This window comes from Vipera berus, assembly GCF_964194415.1.
Source record: "Vipera berus genome assembly, chromosome: 1".
Lineage (NCBI taxonomy): Eukaryota > Metazoa > Chordata > Lepidosauria > Squamata > Viperidae > Vipera > Vipera berus.
Window position 1 is genome coordinate 101,353,828 of NC_138202.1, and position 27,755 is coordinate 101,381,582.

The window sequence follows — 27,755 nt, forward strand, 5'->3', positions numbered from 1 at the left end:
TGCTTTAGTTTTATTTACTAGCTTATCTCTGCTTAGTGTCCTGCCAATAGAAGAGCAAGGAGAGTTATTTTGCTTATTTCCACACTCTCTACCGTCTGAAAAATCTGCTGAGGAAGTCTGAGGGATTCTTTGGAGTAACTTTTTTTAGAGAATTCAAGCAGTTGCAAAGTGAGAAGAGAAGTGGCAATGCTTACCTTTCCCTTGTAGTACTATTTCTCTGCTTGACCACAGGTTGATCAAAAGAGCTTCTTCTAAATAAAGCCTGTGAACTTTGGATTTAATTCGTTATAATTCTATATACTTGAAAAAGAGGGATATAGGAAAACTAAATATAAGAATATTGATTTTCCCAAACATGCAGATATAAAATACTGTACTAAAAACCTCTAAACAACCATCATTATTTGGAAATGATTTTGTGCATTGTGAAAAAAAAACCCTTCAACCATAACTGGCTAGAAATCTTTTAAATGAAAACATTAGAACAAAAAAAAATTAGCCAGGCTTCACATAACAAAAGAAGGAGATTTTTAAGCATTGGAAAAATGACATGGTGATGCCCTTTCAAACAAGGAAACGAACCTTTTCCCTGTGAAAATGAAATCTTGCTCATTTCTCAGTTACCTTTTAAGCTTTTCAACCTGTCAATAAAATTGTGTAATCAAATAATAGTGAGCTTGAGGCTTATTGCCTTTTCTTGAGAAGTACATCATCAGATGATGTGCTCTATTGCTTTTAATCACATTGAACCAGAGATTCCTTAAACTTAGAATATTGGTTTCAGTAGACTTATTCCAGAATTTATATCATATAAATGTTCACTTAAGAAAAAATATGATCCAAGGTAAATAATAGAGTAACATAATAACATGGTTGCATTTTATTTTCATGTACCATATTTAAATAGTATTTTTCTCTACTTAATTTTTCCAGCCATTTTGCTTCCATTTTTATGACATTAAACGTAATTATGATGTTTAAATGGGTACAGTATATATATTGTATCAGAGCCCTACCATGTATTTAGAATTACATTTTTCATTTTTTAGCTGTTAAACAGAATTTTCCTTCTGATGGGATTGGACTTTGAGATGGGAGGTCGGAGAAGCTTCAGTAAATACAGGCGGGAGTGAGAGTTCTCACAAGGTCATCTTTACCATTAAAGTCAAAAGGGAATAGGCAAAGCCAGGCACGATCCTCAACAGATAATGAGAGGAGGTGGGCTGTGCACATGAGGGAAGGCAATTCATGTAGAACGAACTACAAAAATGAATTGCAAGCCTTGTTATTGTTGCCAAGAAAACCGGATTAAGCGGCTGAAACATTTCAAATACCAGATTATGAATCTGCAAGTCAGAAGGCTCTTTTTTTTTGTTATTGGGAAATAATACTAAAGTCTGATACGTAGTTCTGATGATATAGCCAGACCAAAATCACAAGGAGGCCTGGTTGTTTATGGTGCTTTTATTGAAAGAAGAATGTCCCATTATCCAGAGACACACACCAGTGATACATAGAATATGAGAAATGTGTACCAAGAAAACACTGAAATTGTCAAAGTAGAAGTGAAGTACATTAGGAGAAATTAGGAGTAAGTGAACAAGAGTGTCAGAAGGGGGCATTTTAAATTAAATGAGTATATAATATACTATTCAGGACATGAGAGCTTAATATGAAATAAAATGGTAGTAAATTCAAAACAAATTGCTAGGTATGTGCTTATCTATAATCCAATAAATGCCAGGATCCTTTGTATTGGATTTAGTGGATATAATGTGAAAATTGAAATCAAATTGACCACATCATTGGAAACAGACAATACAGAAATGCAATCTAGTTACCTGAGACAGTTCAAATAGAGAACAGAACAGACATGAGCTACAGAGGTCAAATATACAGATTACACTTAGAAAATTGAAGTATGTCTGCCAGCAAATTTGACCTGGAGGACATACACCCAAACAATAAAATCAATGTAAGGGACAGACTTACTTTGTGTAACTTATGTGAAAGATAACTTGAGAAGCTATGGGAAGCTATAAGAGCTATTGTGGAATCCAAAACAGAAAATAAAATGCACTGCAAAAATTTCAAAGGAAAAGACCCAAGTGGCTTTCAGATCTAAACAGTGTTTTCAGATCACGAGAGCCAAAGTAAGCTAGAAAATGAAAGGCTAGGCAACAAAAAGAACACCCAGTACAATGGCTGCACACAGACTTTCAATGCCAGGTAAGAAATAAATATTCTTCAGAATAACAAATAGAGAGGGAAGGTATAACTACTTAAAGAATCACCTTAGCTTTAAGTAAATTTCTTAAAACAATGAAATCTTTTTTTCCAGGCTTGCACCTAGAAAGTACATAACTGAGAGGCAGGTTTTTCACAGAGATGAAAACACAAACCTAAAAACACAGCCTAAAACTATATGTATGTCGGACAAGCAAAGAGCAGATTAAGCCTAGGAAGAAAGAAAGCAGTGGCAAACTGTAATATAATAATAGAGTGTGAGAATATTTGTATGACAACAAAGATAAGAATATTTAAAGAAATTGTTTACTCGGTGACAAGGTTTCAACTGGTTAAGGAAACCTGTAATAGTAGTGTTTTAACAATCTTAAAGTCACTGCATTGACTATCAGTAGGGTTCCAGGATCAATTCAAGGTATTGATTATTACTTATAAAAGCCCAGTATGGCATTGTGTTGGGCTGTATTAGGAACACTTTTGCTAATTGTGATTCAGTTTATACTTTCTACAGTAGTCATCTAGAGAGAGCTTGTTAAAGATTTTATTCCCTGAGGGAATAAATTAAAAGGACTATGAATTGGATATATTTACTGTCAGTCCTTCAGGGTAGAACAGACTAGAAATTCAATGTTATGTAGGCCAGTGCTACTTTTACTGTAAAGCTATAGTAACAAAATCTTGCAAGTCTGAATGTGCTCCCTCCCCTTGTCTTTGTGAGAACTAGAGAGGGAGTTTTCTGAGGTTTTATTCAGGCACAATCGTGTCCCAAACTCTTTTATCAGACTCTTGTCTTGGTGGAGTCTTCTCCTCCTGTCCTTCAAAGCTATTCCCTCTGGTTTCTACGTTTGTTAGGATCAACCCATGGAATCATTGCTCTTCTATTCTTCTAATCAGGGCTCTTTGCTTTTGATGGAGGCCAGCAGAGAGGACCAAGCACATTATTTTCACATTCTTCACACTTCAATATGGGCTGGACATGAGGGACAAAATAATGCCTTTTTAGAACATTTTGGAAAATTTCATACCACTATTCAGATAATGATGTAGTCTGTATTATCCTAGTGAAAAATTTGAAGGGAGGATACATTTTTAATAAATTAGTACTAATGAGCTGAAATAAAATAATATCAATAGAGAATTTTTGATTATACATATTTTGCTAAAAAGTCAAGTATATAAATTGAACAAATGTTACCTGTCTCATAATACAATTGTATTATTTATGCCTTTACCCTATAACACAAGCCTAAAATATTCCTAAATAGAAAATTTAAATAGGCGAAGAATGCCTTCTTGTGACTATATAATAAAAGGCTTTTAGTTTTCTTAGTAGAAATAAAGCTACAATTACATGGTATTGGCTTGAGCTATTTTATTAATATGCAATTATTGCTTTTAGGGATGAATAACATGACACTAATTCTTCAGCTCACAATGGACTTCCTATAGCATTCAAGACTAACTTAATGGGCCTTATAAAGATTTCCTTGTTATTTTCATTTTGAGTATTGAAAGCTTTTGTCAGTTTGGAAAGAATAATAATAATAACGTTTCCCCCCACTTTTGTTTATTAGCAGTCTTATGTTGCCTTGTTCTTTTTTGGTATGTTAGGAATGTTTTCAAATGGATTATGAAATAAGGAGAGCAAAAGAATGACCATTTGACATGGTTTGTTAACATTAAAAAGTTTAAGAGGTTCCTTAAGTTAATTATTTCTTGGTACCTTGGTGTGGCAGACAAAACACTCTCATTATGCACAGTTGACCATTAAATAAATGATTGTATCATATGTCATGAACAACTAATTTCTGTGTCGTGCTTGGTGTATCCTGAACATTATATTAAGTGTTTAGTGAAGTAAAGTTTAAAATGTGGAATATCTTTTTCCCCTTACATAGTAAATGATTCTATTTGTTTTCCTTACAAATGAAAACTGGAGAAGCAGAAAAGGAGGGGAAGCACTAAAGGCTGCATCAAATGTCAATATATTCAATGAAAACATATTTTCCCTATTTGGTAGAGACCTGTTGTAACTTCTGAATTTTCCTAAATGACTTGCATTGGAAATATTTTAAAAAATCCTAAGCCTGCTGATGTTGTGTTTTAAATACTGTAAATATTCTTAAGATAGACAATGACCATTTGCATGAAATACGGAATGACATACCAGAACATTCACTTTTAATAACTCAGCATGGTCATGTTTTGAAAAAAAAATGAAAAAAAGTTCATGTCTTGCGTGAATTTAAGACTAACTCATATTTATTGGAAACCTCAGCAGATGTTTATAAGTCGTTTCTGCAGGAGAGAACTTTGATACCTGTGATACATGCCGGTCTAGAGCAGACATGTCAAACACAAGGCCCGGGGGCCAGATGCGGCCCGCGAAATGGTTTCATGTGGCCCGCGAAGCCATCCTGGAAACAGTGAGGGAACGGCCCCCACTGCCTTGGCCCTGGCCCAGAGACCCTCCTTATGCCAGAGACCCTCAGATCTGTCCCACTCCTGCCCAGGCCCCCATAGGCACCTTTGATGCCAACGATGTAGAGCTGGCCACGCTCACCCAGTAGGCCATACACACTCTAGCCACGCCCACCTAGCAGGCCACGCCCACCCTGGCCTTACCCACCCGGCCCCCTGAGGGCAACCGCAATGCTGATGCGGCCCTCAATGAAATTGAGTTTGACACCCCTGGTCTAGAGAAAAGAAGAGACTACGGGTGACATGATAGCAGTATTCCAGCATTTGAGGGGCTGCCACAAAGAAGAGGAGGGGGTCAACTTATTTTCCAAAGCAGCAGAAGGCAAGACCAGAAACAATGGATGGAAACTAATCAAGGAGAGAAGCAACTTAGAACTAAGGAGAAACTTCCTAACAGCGAGGACAATTAACCAGTAGAAAGCTTGCCTTCAGAAGTTGTGGGTGTTTTATTGCTGGAGATTTTGAAGAAAAGACTGGACAGCCACCTATCCGAAAGGGTTTAGGACAGGGGTAGGCAACCTCGGCTCTTTTATGACTCATGGACTTCAACTCCCAGAATTCCTGAGTCAGCGTAGCTGACTCAGGAATTCTGGGAGTTGAAGTCCATGAGTCATAAAAGAGCCGAGGTTGCCTACCCCTGGTTTAGGATCTCCTGCTTGAGCAGGGAGTTGAACTAGAAGACCTCCAAGGTCCCTTCCAGCTCTATTCTGATTGATTTGGGCTTGCTTACTAATACTGTAGTCCCATTTTGTGTGGATATTCAAATTATTATTAATGTGATTTTGCATAGAGAAATATGTTTAAAGTTATTGACATGATTTAAATTATTGACCAAAAGTTTTAGTTCGTTAAGAATTTTTAGTTCTTTGGGCTTGGAGTAGAGTGAAGAAGGAGATAATTTTGTTTTGTTAGAAAGAAACTATTTAGATTCCAACTGTCGGATTGAGGTTGCAAAATTATTTTCAATCTTAAATTCACTCCAGTATTGAAATAGAAAGATTGATCTTTTTGGTTCTGCAACAGCAAAGTTTAATTTGTTGTTTCAAAACTGAATTGCCATTATAATGTATATTGATTATAATAATAGACCCATGATGTATTATGGAGCGTCTGTTAACTTTATTTAGTAACTTCAATCTTTCAGTAATTTAGGCCTTAAAAACTATGTTTTTTGAACTACAGGAGATGCTGAACTTACCAAAGACCCATGACTCTTGTTCAAGACAAGCAATTCACGGTATAGAATGAAGCATTAAAGAACTACATTTTCAAAACAAATAGAATTACCTATGGTCTGACAAGCACTGTCTTAACTAAAATGAGATGAGATCCAAAGGCAGGGTTTGAAATTTTATCCAAGATTTCAAGTTCTACCAATTGATACATCCTTATTAAACATACCTTTAACTATTCAGAACTTAGTTTTGATTTCTTGTGCTTTTCTTGTCTTTTTAGATAGCTCATGAATATTAAAGGGATTGAATCTGTACTTTTGGCATTCAGTGGCATTCGGTGATTTCTATCTATCCGGTATTGCTCCTATTCCTTTCCATGACAATATTGCCCATTTCATTGTGGGGCCTCACTTTATGAGGTAAGATTTTTCTTTTACATTGCATTAACTATTTCTTTTCTAATAATGAATGGTTACCGTATTTTCCGGCGTATAAGACGACTTTTGAACCCCTGAAAATCACCTCAAAAGTTGGGGGGTCGTCTTATACGCCCAGTCGCCTTATACGCCGGAAAAAAAACACCTTCGGATCTTTTTTCTGCTGGGCGGCGGGATCGCTGGGTGAATGGAGGCAGGCGATGGCGACCCGTGGTTAAGCGGCCGACGGCGGACGGCGAACGGCGAACGGGTGATAGAGGGCAAACTCGTCAGCTTCTGGGGCGGCTACTGCAGCTGCTGCCGTTGCTCGCTCAAGGACTGGCCGTGCTAGCGCCTCCAATGCTGGCTGACAGGTCCCTGATGAGAGGAGCGGGACTAGCCCGCGCCCGTCGTCTCGAGCAGCCGCTGCCCTGTTTCCCTCCCTGTTTCCCTGCTCCGCCTGCTCTGTGATTGGCCCAGCTTTGCTCCTTTCCCGCCAAAGGGGCGCCTCACATTGTCTCAGCTCTCTCGCCTGCTGCGCTGCTGCTCTCAGTTCCGCACTCCGAGCAAGCAATTCTTGTGGTCAGCGCGAGTCAGGCGGTGCCTCGGCGGGAGCAAAGGCTCTCCCTTCCTACGGTCGAGCGGGGCGCCTCTGGGGACCGCCTGCCCGTCCTCTCGTCGGGGACCTGACAGCCAAGCATTGGAGGCGCTAGCACGGCCAGTCCTTGAGCGAGCAACGGCAGCAGCTGCAATAGCCGCCCCAGAAGCTGATGAGTTTGCCTTCCATCACCCGTTCGCCGTCGGCCGCTTAATCACGGGTCGCCATCGCCTGCCTCCATTCAGCCCAGGGCTCCAGCCGAGCAGGAGTTGTGTTTCTGCGAAGAGGCAGCGGCCGTGGCGGCGGCAAGGGACTCGAGAAAACTTCCTGTTCTTCGTCCTTCCCCAGTGACAGGAAGTTTTCTCGAGTCCCTTGCCGCCGCCACGGCCGCCGCCTCTTCGCAGAAACACGACTCCCGCTCGGCTGGAGCCCTGGGCTGAATGGAGGCAGGCGATGGCGACCCGTGGTTAAGCGGCCGACGGCGAACGGGTGATGGAAGGCAAACTCGTCAGCTTCTGGGGCGGCTACTGCAGCTGCTGCCGTTGCTCGCTCAAGGACTGGCCATGCTAGTGCCTCCAATGCTTGGCTGTCAGGTCCCCGACGAGAGGACGGGCAGGCGGTCCCCAGAGGCGCCCCGCTCGACCGTAGGAAGGGAGAGCCTTTGCTCCCGCCGAGGCACCGCCTGACTCACGCTGACCACAAGAATTGCTTGCTCGGAGTGCGGAACTGAGAGCAGCAGCGCAGCAGGCGAGAGAGCTCAGAGACAATAAGGCGAGGCGCCCCTTTGGCAGGAAAGGAGCAAAGCTGGGCCAATCACCAATCAATCAATAGGGAGGGCCTCGCGCCCGCCGGACTCGTCACCAGCACCGCTCTCTCCCCCCGCGGGGATGCGTTTCTGCCGGACGGTGCTGTCGGAGACGAGCCAGCAGGCAGCCGGGATCGGAGCTGCGCGCCGGACTAAGAGGCCGTTTCGTGAGGCGAGAGGGCGGCGGGAGGGTGGAAGGAGGAGGAGGAGTCCCCAGAAGAGGCAGGAAGGCGCGGCGTCCCAGGCGGGGCGTGGGCGTGGCAGTCGCTCTCCCGGTTTGGCAAGTTTCCCGGCGGATGACCGAAGAGCACCCTGCAACTAGGAGTGCGAGCCACCGAGGACCCGGAGCCGCGGCGGAGAGGCGCTTTTTCCCTTTCCCTTCATGGGGGGGTGTGTGTGCCTCTCCAGGGACTGCTGGGTGGGCCGCGTGAAGCCGAGCGGCGCTTCCCGCGCGAGTAGCTCGGCAGAGGCGCTGGGAGAGGCCGGGGAGCGAGGCGGGCTGGCGGACAAAGGCGAGAGGGGCGTGCCTGTGCTGAAGGTTCTCCCGGAGCCTGGCCTGGGGCGGGGGCGGCGCCCCCTGGGCCTGCTTTCCCCCTCTGGCCCCGCTCCTCCCCCGTGCCTGCCGCTCTTCTCGGCCTGGCTTGGGGCTGCGGCTGCCGGCCCCTTGTTCCGGGAAGCCCCGCAAGGAACCATGTGGCTTTTTGCAGTTCTGAAGGTATAGGCTTAGCTTCCTGTTTGGCGGGGCCTTCCAGCAGCTGCAACATTCGAGCAAACTCGCATGGGGCAAAGAGGGAAGGAAGGAGACTTGGGGAGCTTAACTTTTGGGGACCAGCAACTTGGGAAAGCTGTAGCCTCAGGCTTCCTTCCGGACTCACCTGTCACCAGCACCGCTCTTCCCCCCCGCGGGGATGTGCTTCCGCCGGGCGGTGCTGGCCGAGACGAGCCAGCAGGCAGCCGCCGTGAGCGCGGTGCTGAGGGGCAGCGGCAGGACGTCCTGGCCCAGCGCCTGCAGGACGGCCAGCAGCCCCACGCGCAGCAGCAGCCGCCGGCTCAGCAACAGGTCGGAGCGCAGGAGCCGCACCGCCAGGCTGCCCAGGAAAAGCAGCCACACCGAGAGGCTGCACGCCCAGGCCAGCTGCATGAGGAGCAGGGCGGGAAGCCGGCCGGGAAGAGGGACCGGGAGCCCGGGCCGAGCGCGCCTCGGCCGACAGTGAGAGGGAAGCGGCACGTGAGTTCTAAAAAAGAGGCTGCGGGCGGAGCTGCCCCGCCCTGCGCCGAATGGGAGAAGTTCAAGGCCTGGGGGGGGGAAGCAGGAGGGGCGCCGGCCGTGGCGGGGTGGCGGCTGCCCTCCGGCGCTGCCTGCCGCCCGGGAAACGCTGCGCCTCGGGGGGCGGCAGAAGCGCGGGAGCAGCGGGAGGGCCGGCGGGTAAGTATTTTCCGGCGTATAAGACAAAACCTTCAAAATCTTCTTAAAAGTAGGGGGTCGTCTTATACGCCGGGTCGTCTTATACGCCGGAAAATACGGTATCTCTGGGCTGGACAGGATAGCCACGCTGCCTCAGAAATTCTGGGAGTTGAAGTCCACGAGTCATAAAAGAGCCAAGGTTGCCTGCCCCTGGCCTAGATCAATGCTGGATGACAATGAGGAATGAATCTGAGTACAAGCTAGAACCCCTATTAATGCCTACTTTGTGGTAGTAAATACAGCCACACACTAGTATTTCTCCATTCTTACTGCATTTGCAAATACCCATCTGATGGGCCTGCAAATAGCCAACTTGAAGAAAGTGGGACCATATGCAGACTCTCTGGGAGAAATATACTACGTACCTATCAGAGAAAGTTGCTCCAAATTGAGCTCTGGCCTTGATGGAAGTCCCATGAAATTGATTGAAGACCAGTCTGGCTTGGTTATCTGGAATGAAGTTGATCCTGCTAATCCTGATTCAGTGGACAGGGTTCTTGGAACTCTAAGCTAAGCTGCCTAGCTCCATGACTCTCCTAGTTAGCAAAGGCTACATGGTGAATTCTTGAGAGAAGGGCTTTTCTGCCAGTGCTTAGGAAGGGGTAGTTTATTCCCTCCTAAAGAAACAATAGCCGAACCTAATCACACTGAATAATTTTAGTCCCGTTTCCAAGCTTCTCTTATCTGGACCCTTTCAATCAGGTCTCAGACTTAGGTATGGGACCAAATTGGCATTGGTAGTTGTTGTGGATCACCTCTGATGAGGGTAAGATGGGAGTGGTGTGTCTGTCCTAGCTTTCCTTGATCTCTCAGCAGCCTTTTCTTCTTCAGGAGCTAATTTTAGCCAATGTTGATGGGGGAAAGAAATGTAGCCCATGGTTCAATGCTCTCTCTTTAACAACTATATAAAGCTTCTGTGTAAGGCAATTGAACATATGGGGTGAGGTATCGTTAATATTCTGATGATACCCAGCTCTTTCTTTCTATCCTGGGGCAACCAAAGGAAGCTGTAGAGATTTTACCTTGATGTGGAGGCTGTGGGAGTCTGGGCAGAGAAGAGCCAGCAGCTCAGCTCTAAGAAGACAGAGTGGCTTTGAATTTTCAGGACCTCCTAGATTTGGGGATTTTAAATGTTTAGTTTTGGAGAGGTTTGGACTACCCCAAACCGGATTGGTGTGCAATTTGAAGGTCCTGCTGGTTTCACAGGTCCTGCTTGGGCATCAAGTGGCAACCATGTCCAGGAAGGCTTTTTACACAACTTCATTTTATTCTGGACCAGAACACATTGCTTATGGTCGTTCATCACTTGATCACCTCTTGAATGGATGACTGCAATGCACTGTAAAAGGGGCTGACCCTAATCTAGAATTTGGAGCTGATTCAGTGTGTGCAGTTGTGGGCATACGTACAGCAGTCCTCAACCTTTGTGGCTTGGCAGCCTGGCTGGGGGGAGATAGGGGAACTGGACTTTGCGAGAAATGGGCGTGCATGCGAACGTGTGCACACAGCCCTTGCACAAGCAGAGGGTCAGACCTGTGTGCACAGCTTGACTTGTGTGAGCAGCATGCCGGCGCACATGCTTGCTAGTGCTCACTGGCCCGCCGTTCACGCACGTTGAGCTGCGTGTGCGTGCATGTTCCAGCCAGCCACTCATGCAGCCCAATTCTGAATAGGCCATGGCCTGGTAGTGGGCCACCACACGGGGGTTGGGGATTACTGCTTTGGTATATTGGTCCCCAACCTTTCCGGCTCTATCTAGCATCCATAGTGGGGAAGGGAAGAGGGGATAGTTTCGTGCACTCGTGTCGCTTGCACAAATGCAACCTTGCACATTTTCACGCTCACCTGCCACCTGCATAGCCTGATTCCCAAGGAGTGCAACTTGGTATTGTCTGTAGCCTGGGTATTGTGGACCTCTGCTTTAGTACATTTTCATTATATTTCTGCTCTATGAGCTGCACTGGATTCCATTCCATTTCATTGTGATTCAGGATGCAATTTCTTTCATGGAATAAGTCTGGGATATTTGTAGAACTGCCTTTCCCCAATTTTTTCCATTTGTCCCATTTGGTCTGGCGGGAGAGGCATGGTATGAGTTGCACTGGTTAAACAATTCATCTTGCTGGATTCAGAAAGCTTACCTTTTCTGTTGAAGCATTTATACTTTGGAACACCATTAGCCCCAAGACCTGGTTGTCATATTTATTGTGGCTTTATTATGCTTGTTGTATTGTTTTTATATGTTGTTGGACATCCAAAACTGGATAGTGAAATGAGTGGTCATATACAGTAAATTAAAACAAACTAAACCAAACTAATACTAGATCATAAAAAACTCAGTGCTATTTTTTCTGCTTTGTAAACTGAATCTATCAAGACCAACAGTTATTTCATTTTTGTAGAACTCACTAAGTCCTTTTCGAATTTTTACTTTGTACTCTCTTACCGCAGTGTTATAGTGGAAGTGATAATGATGATTTAACTTCTTTACTTATAGAAATATTTTTACAGACCCAGTTTTATTGACTGTATTTTTAATACATGGGAAAATTCCCATAATTCTTTGCTGGAGTTTGCTTTGTAGAAAAATATTTTTACAATGATGTTTTTGATTTTTGCTTCTCCAAATTATCTGTAAATATCACGGGTCTTTCTTTGTTACAATATTGTTGCTTGCCAGTCACTACATATTTTGTGCCACCAGAACAATTCCTTTTCTCACCTCCTTGTTCTGTTTCCTTCAACAGTATATAGAGAGGCACCAATCTTTGTGCTACTATTTAATTTGCACAGCAAGATCCATACAATCAAACAAATGGCTGATCTCAATAAAGAAGAGAAGAATGTAAAATGCCTCAAGTGCTCTGCAACATTTCAACCAAGCAATATTGTATTTTCTTGTCCCTATTGCAAAAAGGATTCTTTGTGCTCTGGAGGAACTGTAGTAGAAACTTCAGATGTAACAACTGATACAGCAAATGAGAATTTAGAACCTGAAGAAGGCCCCTCAAGAAAACAAGTATCTTCTTTAGAAGATGTAAGCAAACAAAATTTAGACGTTTTCTTGTCTCCCTCTGCTCTGCACTGATTTACTTTGAAATTACTTTCTGTGGCACCTATATAACAATAATTGCAGAAATATTACATACCAGGTGACATTTGTCATCTACAAATTATCACCCACAAACCCAGACAAATACGTCAGGATCATAGCCGTTGCCCTGTGAAATAGCAGTGATTTTTCCTGAAAAATGTATCCTGCTCAAATCTTGGATGGAGCTTCCTTTTAAAATGGGGATGAGTTTTATACCCAACTGAGTGCCGAGAAATCTAGCTATGGATGTTGCGTCATATATCAATTGCTTTATAGACTAATTCATATTATTCCTTCTCTTATGAAATCCTGTGACCACTGTAACTTTTCGTTCTTTTCTAAGTAGGCAAACTCCTAGTTATTGACTCAATATTTAGCTATCTCTATACTAATCTTCAAATGAGTGTTTCATTTATCACAGTAATTGTAACCTAGGACATCTGCAGGCTATTCTGTTGCTCTTTCCCCATCTGTTCTCTCTCCTGACTGAGTCTGACTTCATGTATTCAGATGGAGAGTCAGTTTCTGGAAAAATTCTTCTAATGTCTTGTCAATGCCACTGTAGGTCGGAGTGGAATTCCTAGCATTCCTCATCAACAAACTGATCTGTCAGGTGTAGCTGTACTCTTAATTTACTCCTATATGGAAAATAATGAACCTAAGGATTTGCTTTCAGGAATGTGTAATGTTTTGAGTTTAATCAAGGCAGTTTAATCAAGACAGAACACATTTATTACAAATGCATTTGCAGCCATTTTAAGGCACTGGTTTCCTTTTGCTTTACTTATTTATATAGAGTCCTCTGTACTTATAAGATAAGATAAGATAGGAAGCAACTAAGTGAAAGAAATAAGAAGTAGTAGATTACATTAGATAACCCATTTTGGATCTACTTCCCCAATTTTAATTGTTCCATTTTGGCAACAATATTACTGAAGGCCTGAATGGATGACATCTCCAATCAGAGGAAAAGAGATCAGAGAGTAATCATCAGAAAAGGATTTAATTGATCCTGGTAACTGGCTGAATAGGTTTTAAAATTGGTATAAAGGGCATGCAGGTATAATGATTCTGTGTACATAATTGGTTCTAGAAAGTGGCACCGATGAATTTCTGTTTGACCCCATGGTATGTTAAAGGTTTTATTGCCCAATATTTTTCAGTGTTTTCAGCATATGTAGGCAATGGAATAGGTTATCCAAGATTTGGAGTAGGGTCTTTTTTCCCCCCTAGGCATTTAAATTTAAGAGATACCTTAGTTTTTTCTGTATTTTTGTTTTCTTATGTTGTTTTTATAGATTAATTATATACTTAAATGATATATGATTTAATTATACATGATATAAATCATATAAATTAATTATATATTTTAATGCATTGCCATAAACCAATGTTATGTTTATGGTTGCTTTTAGTAGAGTAGAATGGTGATATATAAATATTTTAGTAAAGGATGAAATACAAATATTTTGAAATAAGTAATGAATGACTGCATTGATTTTATAAGAGACTCCTCTTATTCGAAGGTAAAGAAAAAAATTAAAAGGCCTTTTATTTAATTTTAATCCAGTATAGTGAGTTCTTTTTTCTTTTTTTTCTTTTGGGCTGGTAGAGCTGTATTTTTCTTCTATCATAATATTGTTGGAAGCGTACATTTAAGAATAGACTTAAGGCAAAAATTGCAGGAAAAAAAGGTAATTTATCTCTTCCTATAAAATAGTTTCTTTAAAGAGGTTCTCTTAAAATGAAGAGGTAAAGCTTTATACTGTCATATAAATAGTATTTGAACATGCCATGAATAATCAATATCTGGGATAGAAAATGGTATTCAGACAGCATGACAGGAATGGAAAATTTCTGAATCATATGACAAGTTGCCAGATGACTGGCAAAAGAAAGACATGTCATCCATGCAAATATTGCCTGGCTTTTTGAGTACCATGTTTTTTTAAAAAAACAACAGTTTTTACAGCAGTGTCATTCAAATTTTTGACCGCATAGATTTACTTTATTTATTTTATTTCCTGATTTCAGCAATTAGCTTCAATCCAGCCCCTTCAAAACTACAATCACTGTAATCTGTAGATCACCTGACTCATATATTTTTATGGTGACGAAAAGTGTATCACTGTTGAAATAATTTCTGATGCTAAAAAAAATAATTTCATATACAAGTACATTTTTTGCAAATTGTTTTGCTGTATTTTTTCTTGTGATTGCCAAGAAAGTTAAACGATATGTCCTAGTTTCCCCTCATTTGTACTGCTTTACAATTGTCCATGTACTCCTTTGCTTATCTCTGGTCACCCTACCATATGCCCTGTTCCCCATATCCTGAGATTAACATTGACATATTTAACAGGGATTTTGTGGAGTTTATGGATGAAATGTGAGCTGGTTGCAGTCTTAAAACTCACCAGAAATTAACAGACCCAAAAATGTTGGCTCTACTCTTCACAGTAACACCATCATGTTATCTAATGGCCTTTTGGGTGTTCAGAAGACTAACCCTTGACCCTCAAGATTCCTTTTCCTGCACTAAGATATCAAACATTTAGCTATGAATTCTACATTTCAGGATGGTTAGTGGTATGAAAAGAAATATTCAATCCTTCTGGCAAGAAAGATGGGGCATACTAAGTATGGGACTGTTTAGTTTTACTTGTTTCATATGAAACCTATTTATCATTTACTTGTTTCTTCTTTCTTAATTTATTTTATTATAATATCCATAGCATTATGGATGTTATGTATTTGTTTCTCATACATTGAAGATTGTATTAATTTAATCTTTAATTGCGTAACCTATAAGAAAATATGCAGTGTTATTTCCTTCTAATTTGTATGAGCTTACCTGCAGATGAGTCTACTACTGTAATTCTTTAATTTTAAAAATAGATGAGAAAATGCTAGATCATGAGATGGTATGTTTTGCCTCTTTGGCTATCTAGTTCCTTTTTGAATTTTGCACTCAAAGGGTTTTAAACTATGTACTGTATCCGTCAGGAAGATTTTTTTAGAATCTCATGTTTGTTATAATTGAAATTATGTATTGCTTTTTATTCAGGCTGCTCCAAATTTGCAATATTTAAGCACATGCTCAATTGTGAAAACATTCATGAGTATAGACTTTTTTAGTTGGATTCCTCATACATAATTCAGCTTCATTTTAAAAGGCATGTTAAAATTAGCCATTAAACTTCATATTCATTAACTTGTATAGGTGATTATGTATATATATATACATGTGGAGCACATGTGCTGCCATTGAACTATGACACTTAGGGAACATAACTTATCTGCCTGATAGTTAAACTAGGGCTTTTTCTGGAGAACACAAGACGAAATAGGCCTGCTTCAGGAACCAAAGATTGTGTGTAGACATGTTCAAGATCCAAGCATACTTGAGGACTCCGTTTTTGAGTAATGTTTTCCAGAAAAGAAAAGAAAAAAAAAAGAAATGTTCATTGTCAATAGGAATGAGCAGCAGCAGCCACAAGATTCAGCTTAATTCTGAACAGTGATTCAGAAAGCAGTCAGTTTTTCAATTTAATAATTCAGTTAAGAACCAAAACTCCCATTGATTATAATAGGAAATTGATAAACATTTCTGTATTCATTTCTATTTGGCATAATTTAGTTTACAGGAATGGAAGTAATTTATTAGGGATATAATCCTGCCCGAGTATATATGAACAGCTGGAGATGTTTTGTTAGAGAATTATTTATTGAAGAAGAGAACTTCTTGACAGAATTGGATGAAATATATAACAAAAGTGACATGGCACCTCTGATGGGCTCAGGTTTGCTTGTTTGCAGATTTTAAGTTTAGAGAAACTAATATAACTACAAAAATAACAGTTGAGAGTTTCTTTAAAAAAAGGATATATTCTCTCCTTAGTTTCTATCCTTTTTATAGATATTCTCAAGAAAATTGTCATGCAAATTTCAGAATGGAAGGTCCTCTGTTAAAACTCATTCATTTCGCTTCCTCTTTACCCATTTTGGGAAGGATATATGAAAATAGAAACACAACAGACATCTCCCACAGCATCAAAACTGAATTATTTCAGAAAAATGGGGGGATTTATGATGTAGTGATTAATAAAAAGCAATTTAAGTGTTTTTTTTTAAGGGAGTTGTTATCAAAGTCACAAAAATTGCAGTTGGGCATGTGAATGGATGCACAGCAAACAGTGGAAGAGACAGAAATCTTGGACATATAGTATGATGTTTTCCAAATAAACAGTAAATATAATAATATCCTAAATCTCTCCAAGACTAACCAATCTGTTTTAATATTCAAGTTTTAGAAAAGTAACATAACAAATAGCACTGCAACTGGAGAGCCCGTTACAATATATAAATTGAAATAACAGAGCTGTCTCTTGCCCTTTCGCATCTTTGCTTTGAAGAGATGCTTTGCATTCTTATATTTCTCCCTAAAAGCTCATTTTTAAATGCAAATAAATTGGCTCTGGATTCCTCTGAGTCTCTAAAGTACATATGTATACAACCTCAGAAGAGGTCAGATCCTTTGGACGAACATTGCTGTGATGTGAACCGCTCCTGGATACACAAATAAATCAGACTGATTCAAATTTGGATTCAGCTGATTTTGAATATATTTCAGTTTCAACCATTAATTGAAACAGAGCATAAATGTTTGACAAAGTATGAATGAATTTAAATTTCCATAGTTAAATTGATCGAAAGGTGTCCGTATGGAGGGGAAAGCTCAGTTACGATATAACATGTTGCAAGAATATTTTCTCTATTACATAAGATAGATTTATACGGATGTGTGTTCTTTTATGACCGCTAAGTATGTCTTTTTAGTTCCCATCCCACTTCATATATTTTCTTCACTTGTAATAAGTTAAATAAAATGTATCTCATATGCTTGAAGCTATTTCAAACAGTATATAGTCTTTAAATAAGGGCTTATGTTTTAATTTCATGCTTTTCTTTTTATGTTCCTAAAGTTGTCAAAGCCAGACTTAGCAGACTCTCACAGAAAAATGCTCGTTACCCCAGGCATTCGTGGCAATATTGCGGAATGCAAAATTCCACATACACGAATAGACGATGGAGCAGCTATTCAGGTTTGCAATTCAGTATCCTTGTGAAATGTTGTTGTAACTTTTAAGTATGATTTTATGATAAAGAGATAATGGTTTAGGATTCAGCAGGTTTGAAAAGAGTTTAAAATCATGATATGGAAATATCTAAAGTCATGAACAAGCTATTGAATTCTCCAGAAATCATCAGTCTCAAAATTAAACAAAATGAAATGGATTTTGGACTAGCTTACGTTACTCTGTTTAGAACACATTTTCAAAATATTTGTGTATTTTATTTATTATTCTTGTGCTCAGAGAAATTATATCAATCTGGCATACAAATGATCAGATTATTGTGGCTAAAAATTATTCTAGAGATTTTCCCCCCTCATTGCAATTATGATTCAAAAGACATGCTGCTCTGTTTATCAGAACCGGCTTAAATCAAACACAAGGGTACTAGTTTATGATCACATAACTTGCTCAAGCAGACAACATTCTCACACAATTTTTAGTTGTCTTGTCACAAATATTTTGTAAATGTGTTGTAACATACATGTAGAGCTTAGTATTACAGATATGCCAGGAATATAAAAGATTAATTCTGGGACTACATTTCTGATGCACCATGTTAGCTTTAGGGGAGAATGAAGAGATTATAATTTCAAGAATAAGAAAAATGATATTGGGTGCAAAACCCAGCCTTTAAAAAAAAACAACTCTTTCTGAACACCAGAGAAGGCCAGGAGTAAAAGAGCTGTATTTATACCGGTATTTATTTTATAAAAATAACCAGGTAACAAAAATGGCATTAGATTTAAAGGAATATAAATTAGAATGTATTACCTTGAACACCCCAAGCATTAAATTGGAAACAGAGGGAACTGCCTATAGTAAACATTTCAAAAAATGAGGAATTCTATTTTTCTTTTTTAATACATTCAATTCTTTTGTCCCTTCCATTGCCTTGTACTTTGTTTTTCTTAATGCATAAAGAAAATCATCTACATGTAATTGTGCATATTTATCATCTCCCTAATATATATAAGTATCTTTTTTTTCTGTACTTTGTCCTCTTACTTATTTCTTTACAATTTCTCCTCTATTTCTGTAGCAAATTTATTCTTTTGGAAGGAAATTAGGACAAGGCAGCTTTGGTGTAGTGATTGAAGTAACACACAAAGAAACAGGCATAAAGTGGGCAATGAAGAAAGTGAACCGTGAAAAGGTAGGTATTTTAATAAACTAAGTCACTAAGAGTTTTTCACCCTCTTGGCAATGATTACCTTATTTTAACATTTAATTTGAATAACCACACTATTTATGTATTTATTTTTATTTATTTTAATTCCATTTACGTATATCCCGCCCTTCTCCGAAGACTCAGGGCGGCTTACAAGCTTAGCAGTAGCCTTCATTCTATGTATATGCCTGCTTATTAGGGCTTTCACCCCCCCCCAAGCGGCATTATTACAAAGTCAGCTTAATTGCCCCCAACAATCTGGGTCCTCATTTTACCTACCTCGGAAGGATGGAAGGCTGAGTCAACCTTGAGCCTGGTGGGATGCGAACCTGCACTATAATTATGTGGTTCAAGTTTCTACTATAGTTGGGGAATATTGATTATTGTGCTTTTATTATTTCTTCAACATTTTATGGGAGATCCAATAATGTTAACTTATTTTAACATTAACGCGCCGGATTTATGGAACCACCTTCCGGTCGAGCTCCGGATGGCGCCTGACCTCCGCTCCTTCCGGCGCGATCTCAAAACCTACCTTTTTGAACAAGCTGGCCTGGCCTGATGGGATGGGGTTGGGTTTTATAAATTGGTTTTAACTTTTAATATGTATTAATTTATTCATGGGCACTGTTGTTTAATCGTTTTTAATTTTTGTATTTTGTTTTTTAATATGTATTGCCCTGTTCACCGCCCTGAGTCCTTCGGGAGAAGGGCGGAATACAAATTAAATTAATAAATAAAATAATAAATAAATTTTGACTGTAACTGGGGAGACTGAAGATACGTCAAATGAAATAAAACGTTTTACAATGCAGACTAATATATTGTACAAATCAAGATAGTTCATTTCAATAAATATTATGACAAAAGACTGCTTTAAAAAACTTTAATTAGTCATATTGGCAATATCAAATATGTAATGTTCAAATTACAAAGTATGCGTGTTTTACTCATATTAAATCAAGCCCTTTCAAAGTAGATTGTGTAGGGCATATGAGATTAAATCCTTCAACTTTGAACCAGCAAGTATCACTGAGAGGCAATACCATATTTTAAAAAATGATATATGTTATAAAAATGGAGTTGAGGGCTTTCAAAAGAAGAACAAAAATGTGAGCAATGAGCGTTAACGATTTAAAGAATTGTAATGAAAATTGGCAATTACAAAGTTAACGTATCATAGATACTAACAGTACTACCAAATGTATATAGATGTGACTTAGAAAAGACTGAAACAAATAAGTTCTTTGCTGATGTTCTGGCAAAAATGAACAGGGGAACAGTAAATGGATATGAATGGAGTTTAATTAACTTTAGGGACATTTTGCAAATATAGGTGGTTTTTTTTGGGCTGGATGTTTTAGAGCAGTTTTCAGCATACATATAATTCTAAAAACCAATTACAGACCTTTGGAGAGGCTTCTATAAATATATAGAGCTTCTATAAATGTAGGAAAAACAATAGTTATTTTTTGACTGAAGAATTGACTTTGACTTAAAGAACTGATTTCTTTAATTAGAATATTTAAAATATCAATTAGAGCCATTCGGAGAAAAAAATGGCTCCTTTCACCTTTTCTACTTGGTATCATTAATAGTTAGTAGGTAGGAAGATTTCATTAATACCGTACTGTATATACAGGTAAAGTACTTCGTGAATAATGTGAATTCTGATTTAACTCTATAGTTGTGTGTGTGAGTAAAGGAATGGAGGAGAAAGCTTTCTGGCATCTTTCATGTGGCAGGCAGCACTGCCTGTTGAAGGTTCCTGGCAATGCAGTCTGAAAATAGCAGGGACTAGCCATAAGTGGGCATCTCCCTATGTGATGAGAAGCAATTGCACCTAAGGATATTGACCCACCAAACCCTTTCTGTTTCCATTACCTGGTGAGGAAATGTTGGGTAGTTTAGATTAACATATGCAAACATTGATGTTCATAACTTTTCCCAAAATGTGAAAGTTATGTTAATTCAAGAAGTGGCTGTAGATGAATCTGTTTCTAATCAGCTAGTTCCTTAGAGAAACCATGCCTAGGGTGGTCACTACTCAAGTGGTATGGGGAACAAGATCAGACAAAAGAGATTATAGTAAAAGCTCTAGCTAAGGTGAAGGTGATAATACCATATTTACACACAAAAAAAGTAACCTTAAACCTGAAGTTAAGCAAGGAGCTAAGCAAGATGGTGGTCACAGAGGCAGCATGGTTACATTGTGGGAAGAGAAGTAGCACTTAAACTAGGTTATCTCAAACTATGACAAAACGGTAGGAGAAGAGATTTTTAAAAAGAGGCTAGACAGTCACTTGTCTGAGATGGTATAGGTTCTTCTGCTTGAGCAAGGGGGTGGAGTAGAAGGCCTCCAAGGTCCTTCCAGCTCTGTTCTATTCTAAATTTAATCCTGCTTAAATGAAAGAATAGAAACAACCTATCCATCTTATCAGTTTAGATTTGCCAACTTGTTTGTTCTTGGAAGCTGGGTGTGTGTGTATGTGTGGCATGTTTTCTATGATTTAATATTTGTAAGCTATCCAGAGTCAGTTTTGTAAGATGGGTAGCTATGTAAATCAAATACATAAACAAACAAACAAACTCCAGGCATTTATCTTTATACAGGTATCTAATAGAGTCACACTTTAAAAAATGTATACGGACAGGACAAAATACATTGTATTTCTAAGGAATACATACATACATACATACATACATACATATATTCAGCAATATCTGCTATAAATATTTTTATGTTCGTCTGTTTGCTACACACATATGGTGTAAAGAATAAGAGTGGTGATAAAAAAAATCAATGGTTCTCATGCCAGAGCAAACTGTTATGTCAACAAAGACCAAATAGTGCAAGGGACTATCAAAAGAATGGTAAAAATATCTGTTGACTCAGTATGGCAGGTGGAAAATGCTAGAATTCATACCTTAAAACCTAGACCTATATATAGGCTTTGCAGTAGGCAAATTTTATCTTGCTTAGTTTGTCCAGAAGACTTCTGCCAAGTCAGACAATTTCTAAATCAAGATTTAAACATTTGGAGTGCATGATTTCTTGCTCTCCCTTGTATGAAATATGACAAATGGTCTGGTAGCTTTAGAAATCAGACTGAGAAAAAATACTGCAAATCAGGGAACTTTAGAAAATATTGTTGACTTGAATGATTGATTATGTGTTGTCACGTTGCTGTTGACTGTTGTCTTCATCATGATGGGTCCCTAATCCAGTCTTTCAGGTCTTCCAACCATGCACTCTTACCAGTATAGCTGAGTCTATCCACTTTGCTGCTTATCATCCTTTTCTATTTCCTTTTGTCACATAAAGTGGCATGAAGTAGGCATTTGGGTGATATTTTTTTTTTATTTTGTTGCCCCAACCAAACATTCAGCTGCACAAAGCTTAGCTTTGTTGCTTCTTGTTTGAGGCTCTTGCAGTGTCTGATAACTTCTATAGTCCCAATGTCAAGTTCTTTTTGGTAGAAATGTATTTTGCATCTGTTCATCGCCTTGATTATTTGTAAAAATAGTAAAGATGGGATACAAATAAATAAATGAAAATAAATTATAAGAACAAACAAAAAACAATCAAATTTAGTACTATTTGTAAAAAAATAATACTTTTCTCACATTAAGGCTGGGAGTTCTGCTGTGAAGCTTCTTGAACGAGAAGTAAGCATTTTGAAAAGAGTAAACCATGAGCATATAATACATCTTGAAGAAGTGTTTGAGACACCAAAGGTAAGATTTCATAACTTTAATTCCCAGGGTTCAGTTAATATTATGCGGAAAACAAGATACAATGATGGCAGTTAGGTATGTTATAATTAATTTGCACCTAAATTCTTAAAAATATTATTAAGCAACCCTCATCACGGTGGGATCAAAACTTTCTTCTCAATTATTTAATTCTACATATTTTTTTTCCTCTGTTTCAAATTTGCAGCATCCGGATATCTTTTTTCTGAATAGATGTGAGATAAGCTTGCATATTGTGAAATGCATTTGGTTGGGTTTTGGTTTTTTTTGCTAATTTAGACTGGATGAATGCCTTATTATTCTTGTATTGGTTGCACTGATAACAGTTGGGTGGTGGTAGTTATAAATGGTGAGATGGTAGTTGCAGCTAGGTGACCGAAAGCCCATCCCATTGTAAAAGAAAAAAAAAAGCTGCTATGACTACCTTGCCTTTTGACCCATAGACTGTGGTGTTTGTTACTTGTTTCCATTGGGATTGTTATATATGCCAGCTTTTCCCTGTCAACTATTTATGTTTTCATTTATTAAATTGTTACTCACCACAATCTAATCCAATTCTCAATGGCTTACAAATAAAATGAACATAACAATAAGTACAGTATAACACACACACACTAGACATAAAACATACACTATCCATCATGATTCAGATGCCTTCCGAAAGAATTCCGTCTTCAGCTTCCTTTGGAAAGTGATCAGTGTTGGAACTAACCTAACCTCAAGTGGGCAGCCATTCAAAACACCAGCGTTGCCACCATAAAACACACCTTCCTTCTTGACTTCCTGAAAATTGGGAACAATCAGGGGACTCTCCTGGCACAATTGCAAATTCCATTGAGGAGATGCATTCCTATAAATAACCTGAAATCAAACCATAAGGGTTAACACCAGTGTAGGGCCTGAAATATATAATATATAATATCATAATTTTTTTATTTTTTTTATTTTATTAAATTTATATACCGCCCTATTTCTGTAGGACTCAGGGCGGTTTACAGGGAGAGTTAAAAACAAACATACAAAAGTTAAAACCAGATTAAAATTAATTAGATCAAGTCCCCAATTTAAACTAAAACCCAATAAAATTAAAACCCCTCAGCCTGGGCCAGACAGCTCGAAGAGCCAGGTCTTCAGGTCCCGGCGAAATGAACGAAGGTCGGGGGCAGTCCTAAGTTCCATTGGGAGTTGGTTCCATAGGGCCAGCGCGCCCACAGAGAACGCTCTTCTCCTGGGAATAACCCGCCGGCATTCCTTAACCGGCGGTATCCTGAGAAGGCCCTCCCTGTGGGAGTGCACAGGACGAAGGGAGCTTGATGCCGGCAGCAGGTGTTCCCTCAGATAACCCGGACCCAAGCCATTTAGGGCTTTATAGGTCATCACCAGCACCTTGAATCTCACTCGAAGGGCAGCCGGAAGCCAATGCAGCTCGCGGAGTAGGGGTGTTACATGGGAGTATCGGGAAACCCCCATCACAACTCGCGCGGCCGCATTCTGCACCAGTTGAAGCCTCCGAGTGGTCCTCAAGGGCAGCCCCATGTAGAGAGCGTTGCAGTAGTCTAATATCACATAACCCCATCTGTGTCCTAAACATCTATAAAGACATTTACTGAAGTTTCAAAGGCTTTGTAGAATGCTTTGCTGTAGTCTGGACAGGTGGTGATGCTAGCATGAGCCACTGCAGTTGTCACTGTAGATCCAGCTACAATAGGTGTAGCTGAAGCTAGGCAACACCCCCCTCCCCCAATGTCTCCAAGAGGTCCATGTGCTGCAGCATGATTCTGGGCTGACATCCAAGCTGTGGCCCTGCTCCTTCAAGTATAGTATCTCTGTGTCTAGAGTCATCAGTGGGGCCAAAAGAACACCATCATTCAAAGTATTGGGTGAAAGCCCTCACTGATATTGAAGATTCAGTGTTAAATCTGCAGCCATCAAGAGTTTTGGAACATGCTGAATAATTATTTGGGAAAAAACTATTAAAGTTACTCCCACATTACTCCTTCAGTTCAATATTCTATGTAAGCTAAGGTGGTGGTACACAGAGACAGAGACACATATATTCTTTATTAATGTCAGCGAGTGTATCTTGTAATGGAGTTATGCGAAGATGGAGAACTTAAAGAGATTCTTCAAAGAAAAGGTCAATTTACAGAGAATGAGACTCGGCATATAATCCAAAGTCTTGCATCAGCAATTGCTTATCTTCACAAGAAAGGTAAGAATGTTCATTTTATACTATATTTAGTAATTGCAATTTTCCTATTTTCATTGTACTTTTAGCTGAAAATCGTTTTTCTAATTATATTTTTAGTAAGTTAATAAGCAGTTTATTCAAAGGTAATAAGGACATAAAATATTGCTAATAATCATTATTTTCTTATCATTTCTGTGGACATACGTTCTAGTCCAGAAAGTTGTTCAATAAGCAAATGAGTGGGATGTGTCTTTTTCAAAATAATCCTTCCATTTCATCACCTCCTGGTTTGGAGGTTCAGAAAAGACCCACAGTGTAACAAGAACTGCTATTGGAAAGTCAAAGAAAACATATAAAAATAAAACATAGAGTCTCTTACATGTGTGTTTGTCTTTTAGCCAGTTTGTTTTAATGTTGTATAAAACATTTAACAAAATTTGTTAAATTTTGTATTTCCTTGTATGTGACATTACAAACTGATGCACAAAAACCAGTGAGGTTGGCAATGAAGGTGCTATTTCTAGAAATATTTGGACCCATTACACAACATACTTATCAAGTTTGGGGTTTTCATTTTTATCAGTGTGAATTTGGGCAAAAGTTAATATAGATTCTGATTCTTTTTAATCTAAACTGTGATCCATATGAGCATTTGTGTATAGCTTTCAGTAATCTTCATTAAGAGAATTAAGAAGATATGTTTTAGAGAGCAAAGGGCCTTGAGAAGAAATTATATCTTTCTAAAATTATCTCCTAATTTGTTCACCTCTATTTTGAATGGACAGTTGATAAGACAACGGTTATTCTTATTTGATCCATACAGAAATGTTTTATTTTTTATATTTTTAGAACAATAGGATTCATACCTTCCTTGGGTCCTATCACAAAGCTTTCCTCCAACTTCTTGGATTAAAAATACTGTATATAGAATTGGAATCTTTTACTTATGGATGCTGGTGAATTATCACATAAAGTCCTTTTCTTACAGTACAGAGGATTTGAGCCTCATCGTCAACATATAGTCATCCATTCATTTTCCCTTTAGTCATTAAGATTGTGTGTGTGTGTGTGTGTGTGTGTGTGTGTTAGTATAGAGAGTTCACACTATTTTGGAGAGGGTCATGGAGCCCCATTTTATTCCCCCAGGATGCTCAGAGAAATAGACACACATGCATATGGAATAAAATACTATTGTGAGATTTGCTATATTTTTAAAAAAAATACTAAGCAAATGATAGGAAACAGAAATGATTCAGGCCATGAATAGAAGTAAAACAGTAGTAGTGGAGAGAAGGAACTGAATAAAAAATAAATGCTCACCTGAATTTTTTTTTAATGTTTTGTGTTTCTGAACATAGAAAGCAAATTGAGCATTTTCATTTGAAAATACTAATTTTATACATTAGTGCTTTTAAAATATTCCTGTGACAAGTTATATTCTTTAATGTAATAAAATCTATGCAGGCTTCTCTTTCATTTTATTTGAAGAATAGATCTAAGTTTGATCGAGGTTTGGGACATACGGACACTGTTCTTTTTTATTTTTTATGAAAGAAAGAATACAGTGTCTGCTTGCAGGCATTAATGTAAAATGAAATGCACATAAATTAGTCAAAAGGGTTTTAAAATATTTCTGTCAGAATATTTTTCAATGCATTTGATAAATAACACTTTTACTTTTTGTTCCCCATCTTGACAGATATAGTTCATAGAGATTTGAAATTGGAAAACATTTTAGTTAAAAGCAGTGACATTGATGAACAAAATGAAATGAAATTAAACATAAAGGTAAGAAATTGTAATACTTCACTTTATACACTACTTTTTGTTTTTGTTTTTTCCCCAGATACAGGTATCAAAAGTCATTTTTCCTAGTAAATGCCTATTAGTAGCTTTTAAACTGAACTGCAATGGTATAATCAAGCCATAAAATAAGGTTCTGACATAGCAGCAATTGACAAGAATGTGGGAGTCAAGTGCCACTAGTGAAAAACTTCTTATTGAACAAAGAACAGTATAGTTATATGTAAAGAAATGTTTTTAAAACTATTCTTTTTGTTCACTTTTTGGATAGAATTTTAAACTGTTAGCAAATGTAAGCCTGGAGATCCATGATTAGCATGAATTATGCATATTGGCATTAATTTAAACATTTTAGTAATTTTGAAAACTATAGTTTTTACATCCCAACAACTTTCTTCTATATGGACTTCAGATGAATATTTATTGCCAAAATGCATTAACTGACTCAAGGGCGTACACTTATTTATTTATAAAGAAATAATTGGCCTTTAATAAATATAATTACAAAATGCTTACTATTTTTATAGTTGCTTTAAACAACTGGGAGAATTTAATAAAATGTCTATAATGGTATCTAATATTAGGGTACATTTTATGGGAAATAAAGCCACATATTATGATCAAGTGTATTTTATCTCCATGAGTGTTCTGCATGAATCAAGGTTTCTCTTAGGGCTAATTCTTGCTTCTCTTCATGCCTTTTGATTCTGCATATCCTCCTGCTTGCATTTATGTATGATCATTCTTGGGTTTGAGGAGAGGCATGTTTGTGTGTTAAAGGAGACTGTTGTTTTTCTCCTGTTCCAACACAGTACTGACTATGTTTTAAGACTGCACAGCCTTGCTGTGCTCTTTTGGCATCAGTTTTCCTGGACAGTTCTGATGAAAACGTTTTAGAAGAAACAGTGCACCAGACAAAGCATCAATGCCTGAAGACACAATAATGTAACTCAAGTAGCTGAGATTTTCAGAAATACAGTATGCGGGCAATGTTAGTTCTTCCGTGTTGATTTTTCTTCTATTGCATAGCACTTTGGCATATTCCTATTCTTTTATGCCAACAATAGATGAGTGCAATATGTTGTAGGCACAATTATCCAGCCTCCATCTTATCAGGTTATATGGTTCCTGAGTTCAGTGTAGCAGAATATTTCCCACAGATGCAGAAATAAACTCTGTGTACAGGGAAGCAGGGACCACAGATTACCTCAGCCAGGCACTGAGACAGGAAGAGAAAAAAGGGAAAAGGTAGTAAATTGGACAAACCTACTTCCCCCTTCTCCTTTCTGCCTCTACCCACACAATAGCCCTTTCAAGGGAGATGTTACCGAGCAATGGATTGACATTTCTTTTTGCCATATAATATGCCTGGAAAGAAAATGGAACACACTTCCCTAGAAAGTTGACGACATAATTTG

The 27,755-nt window shown here is 38.8% G+C and overlaps 1 protein-coding gene across 7 annotated transcripts in view; it reads left to right on the forward strand.

The window, feature by feature from the left end:
* Nucleotides 1–27,755, forward strand: part of STK33 (serine/threonine kinase 33) — an 86,479-nt gene that overhangs the window by 41,184 nt on the left and 17,540 nt on the right. For 4 of the 7 annotated variants that reach the window (XM_081320077.1, XM_081320076.1, XM_081320075.1 and 1 more), the window contains 7 exons: nucleotides 6,184–6,322; nucleotides 11,935–12,224; nucleotides 17,267–17,386; nucleotides 18,459–18,572; nucleotides 22,221–22,325; nucleotides 24,417–24,555; nucleotides 26,234–26,322. In XM_081320077.1, coding sequence (XP_081176203.1) covers nucleotides 12,003–12,224; nucleotides 17,267–17,386; nucleotides 18,459–18,572; nucleotides 22,221–22,325; nucleotides 24,417–24,555; nucleotides 26,234–26,322 — 789 coding nt within the window. In that variant the 5' untranslated portion in view covers nucleotides 6,184–6,322; nucleotides 11,935–12,002. The remainder of the gene's footprint in view (nucleotides 1–6,183; nucleotides 6,323–11,934; nucleotides 12,225–17,266; nucleotides 17,387–18,458; nucleotides 18,573–22,220; nucleotides 22,326–24,416; nucleotides 24,556–26,233; nucleotides 26,323–27,755) is intronic. The other 3 variants (XM_081320078.1, XM_081320079.1, XM_081320081.1) reach the window with 2 other exon arrangements.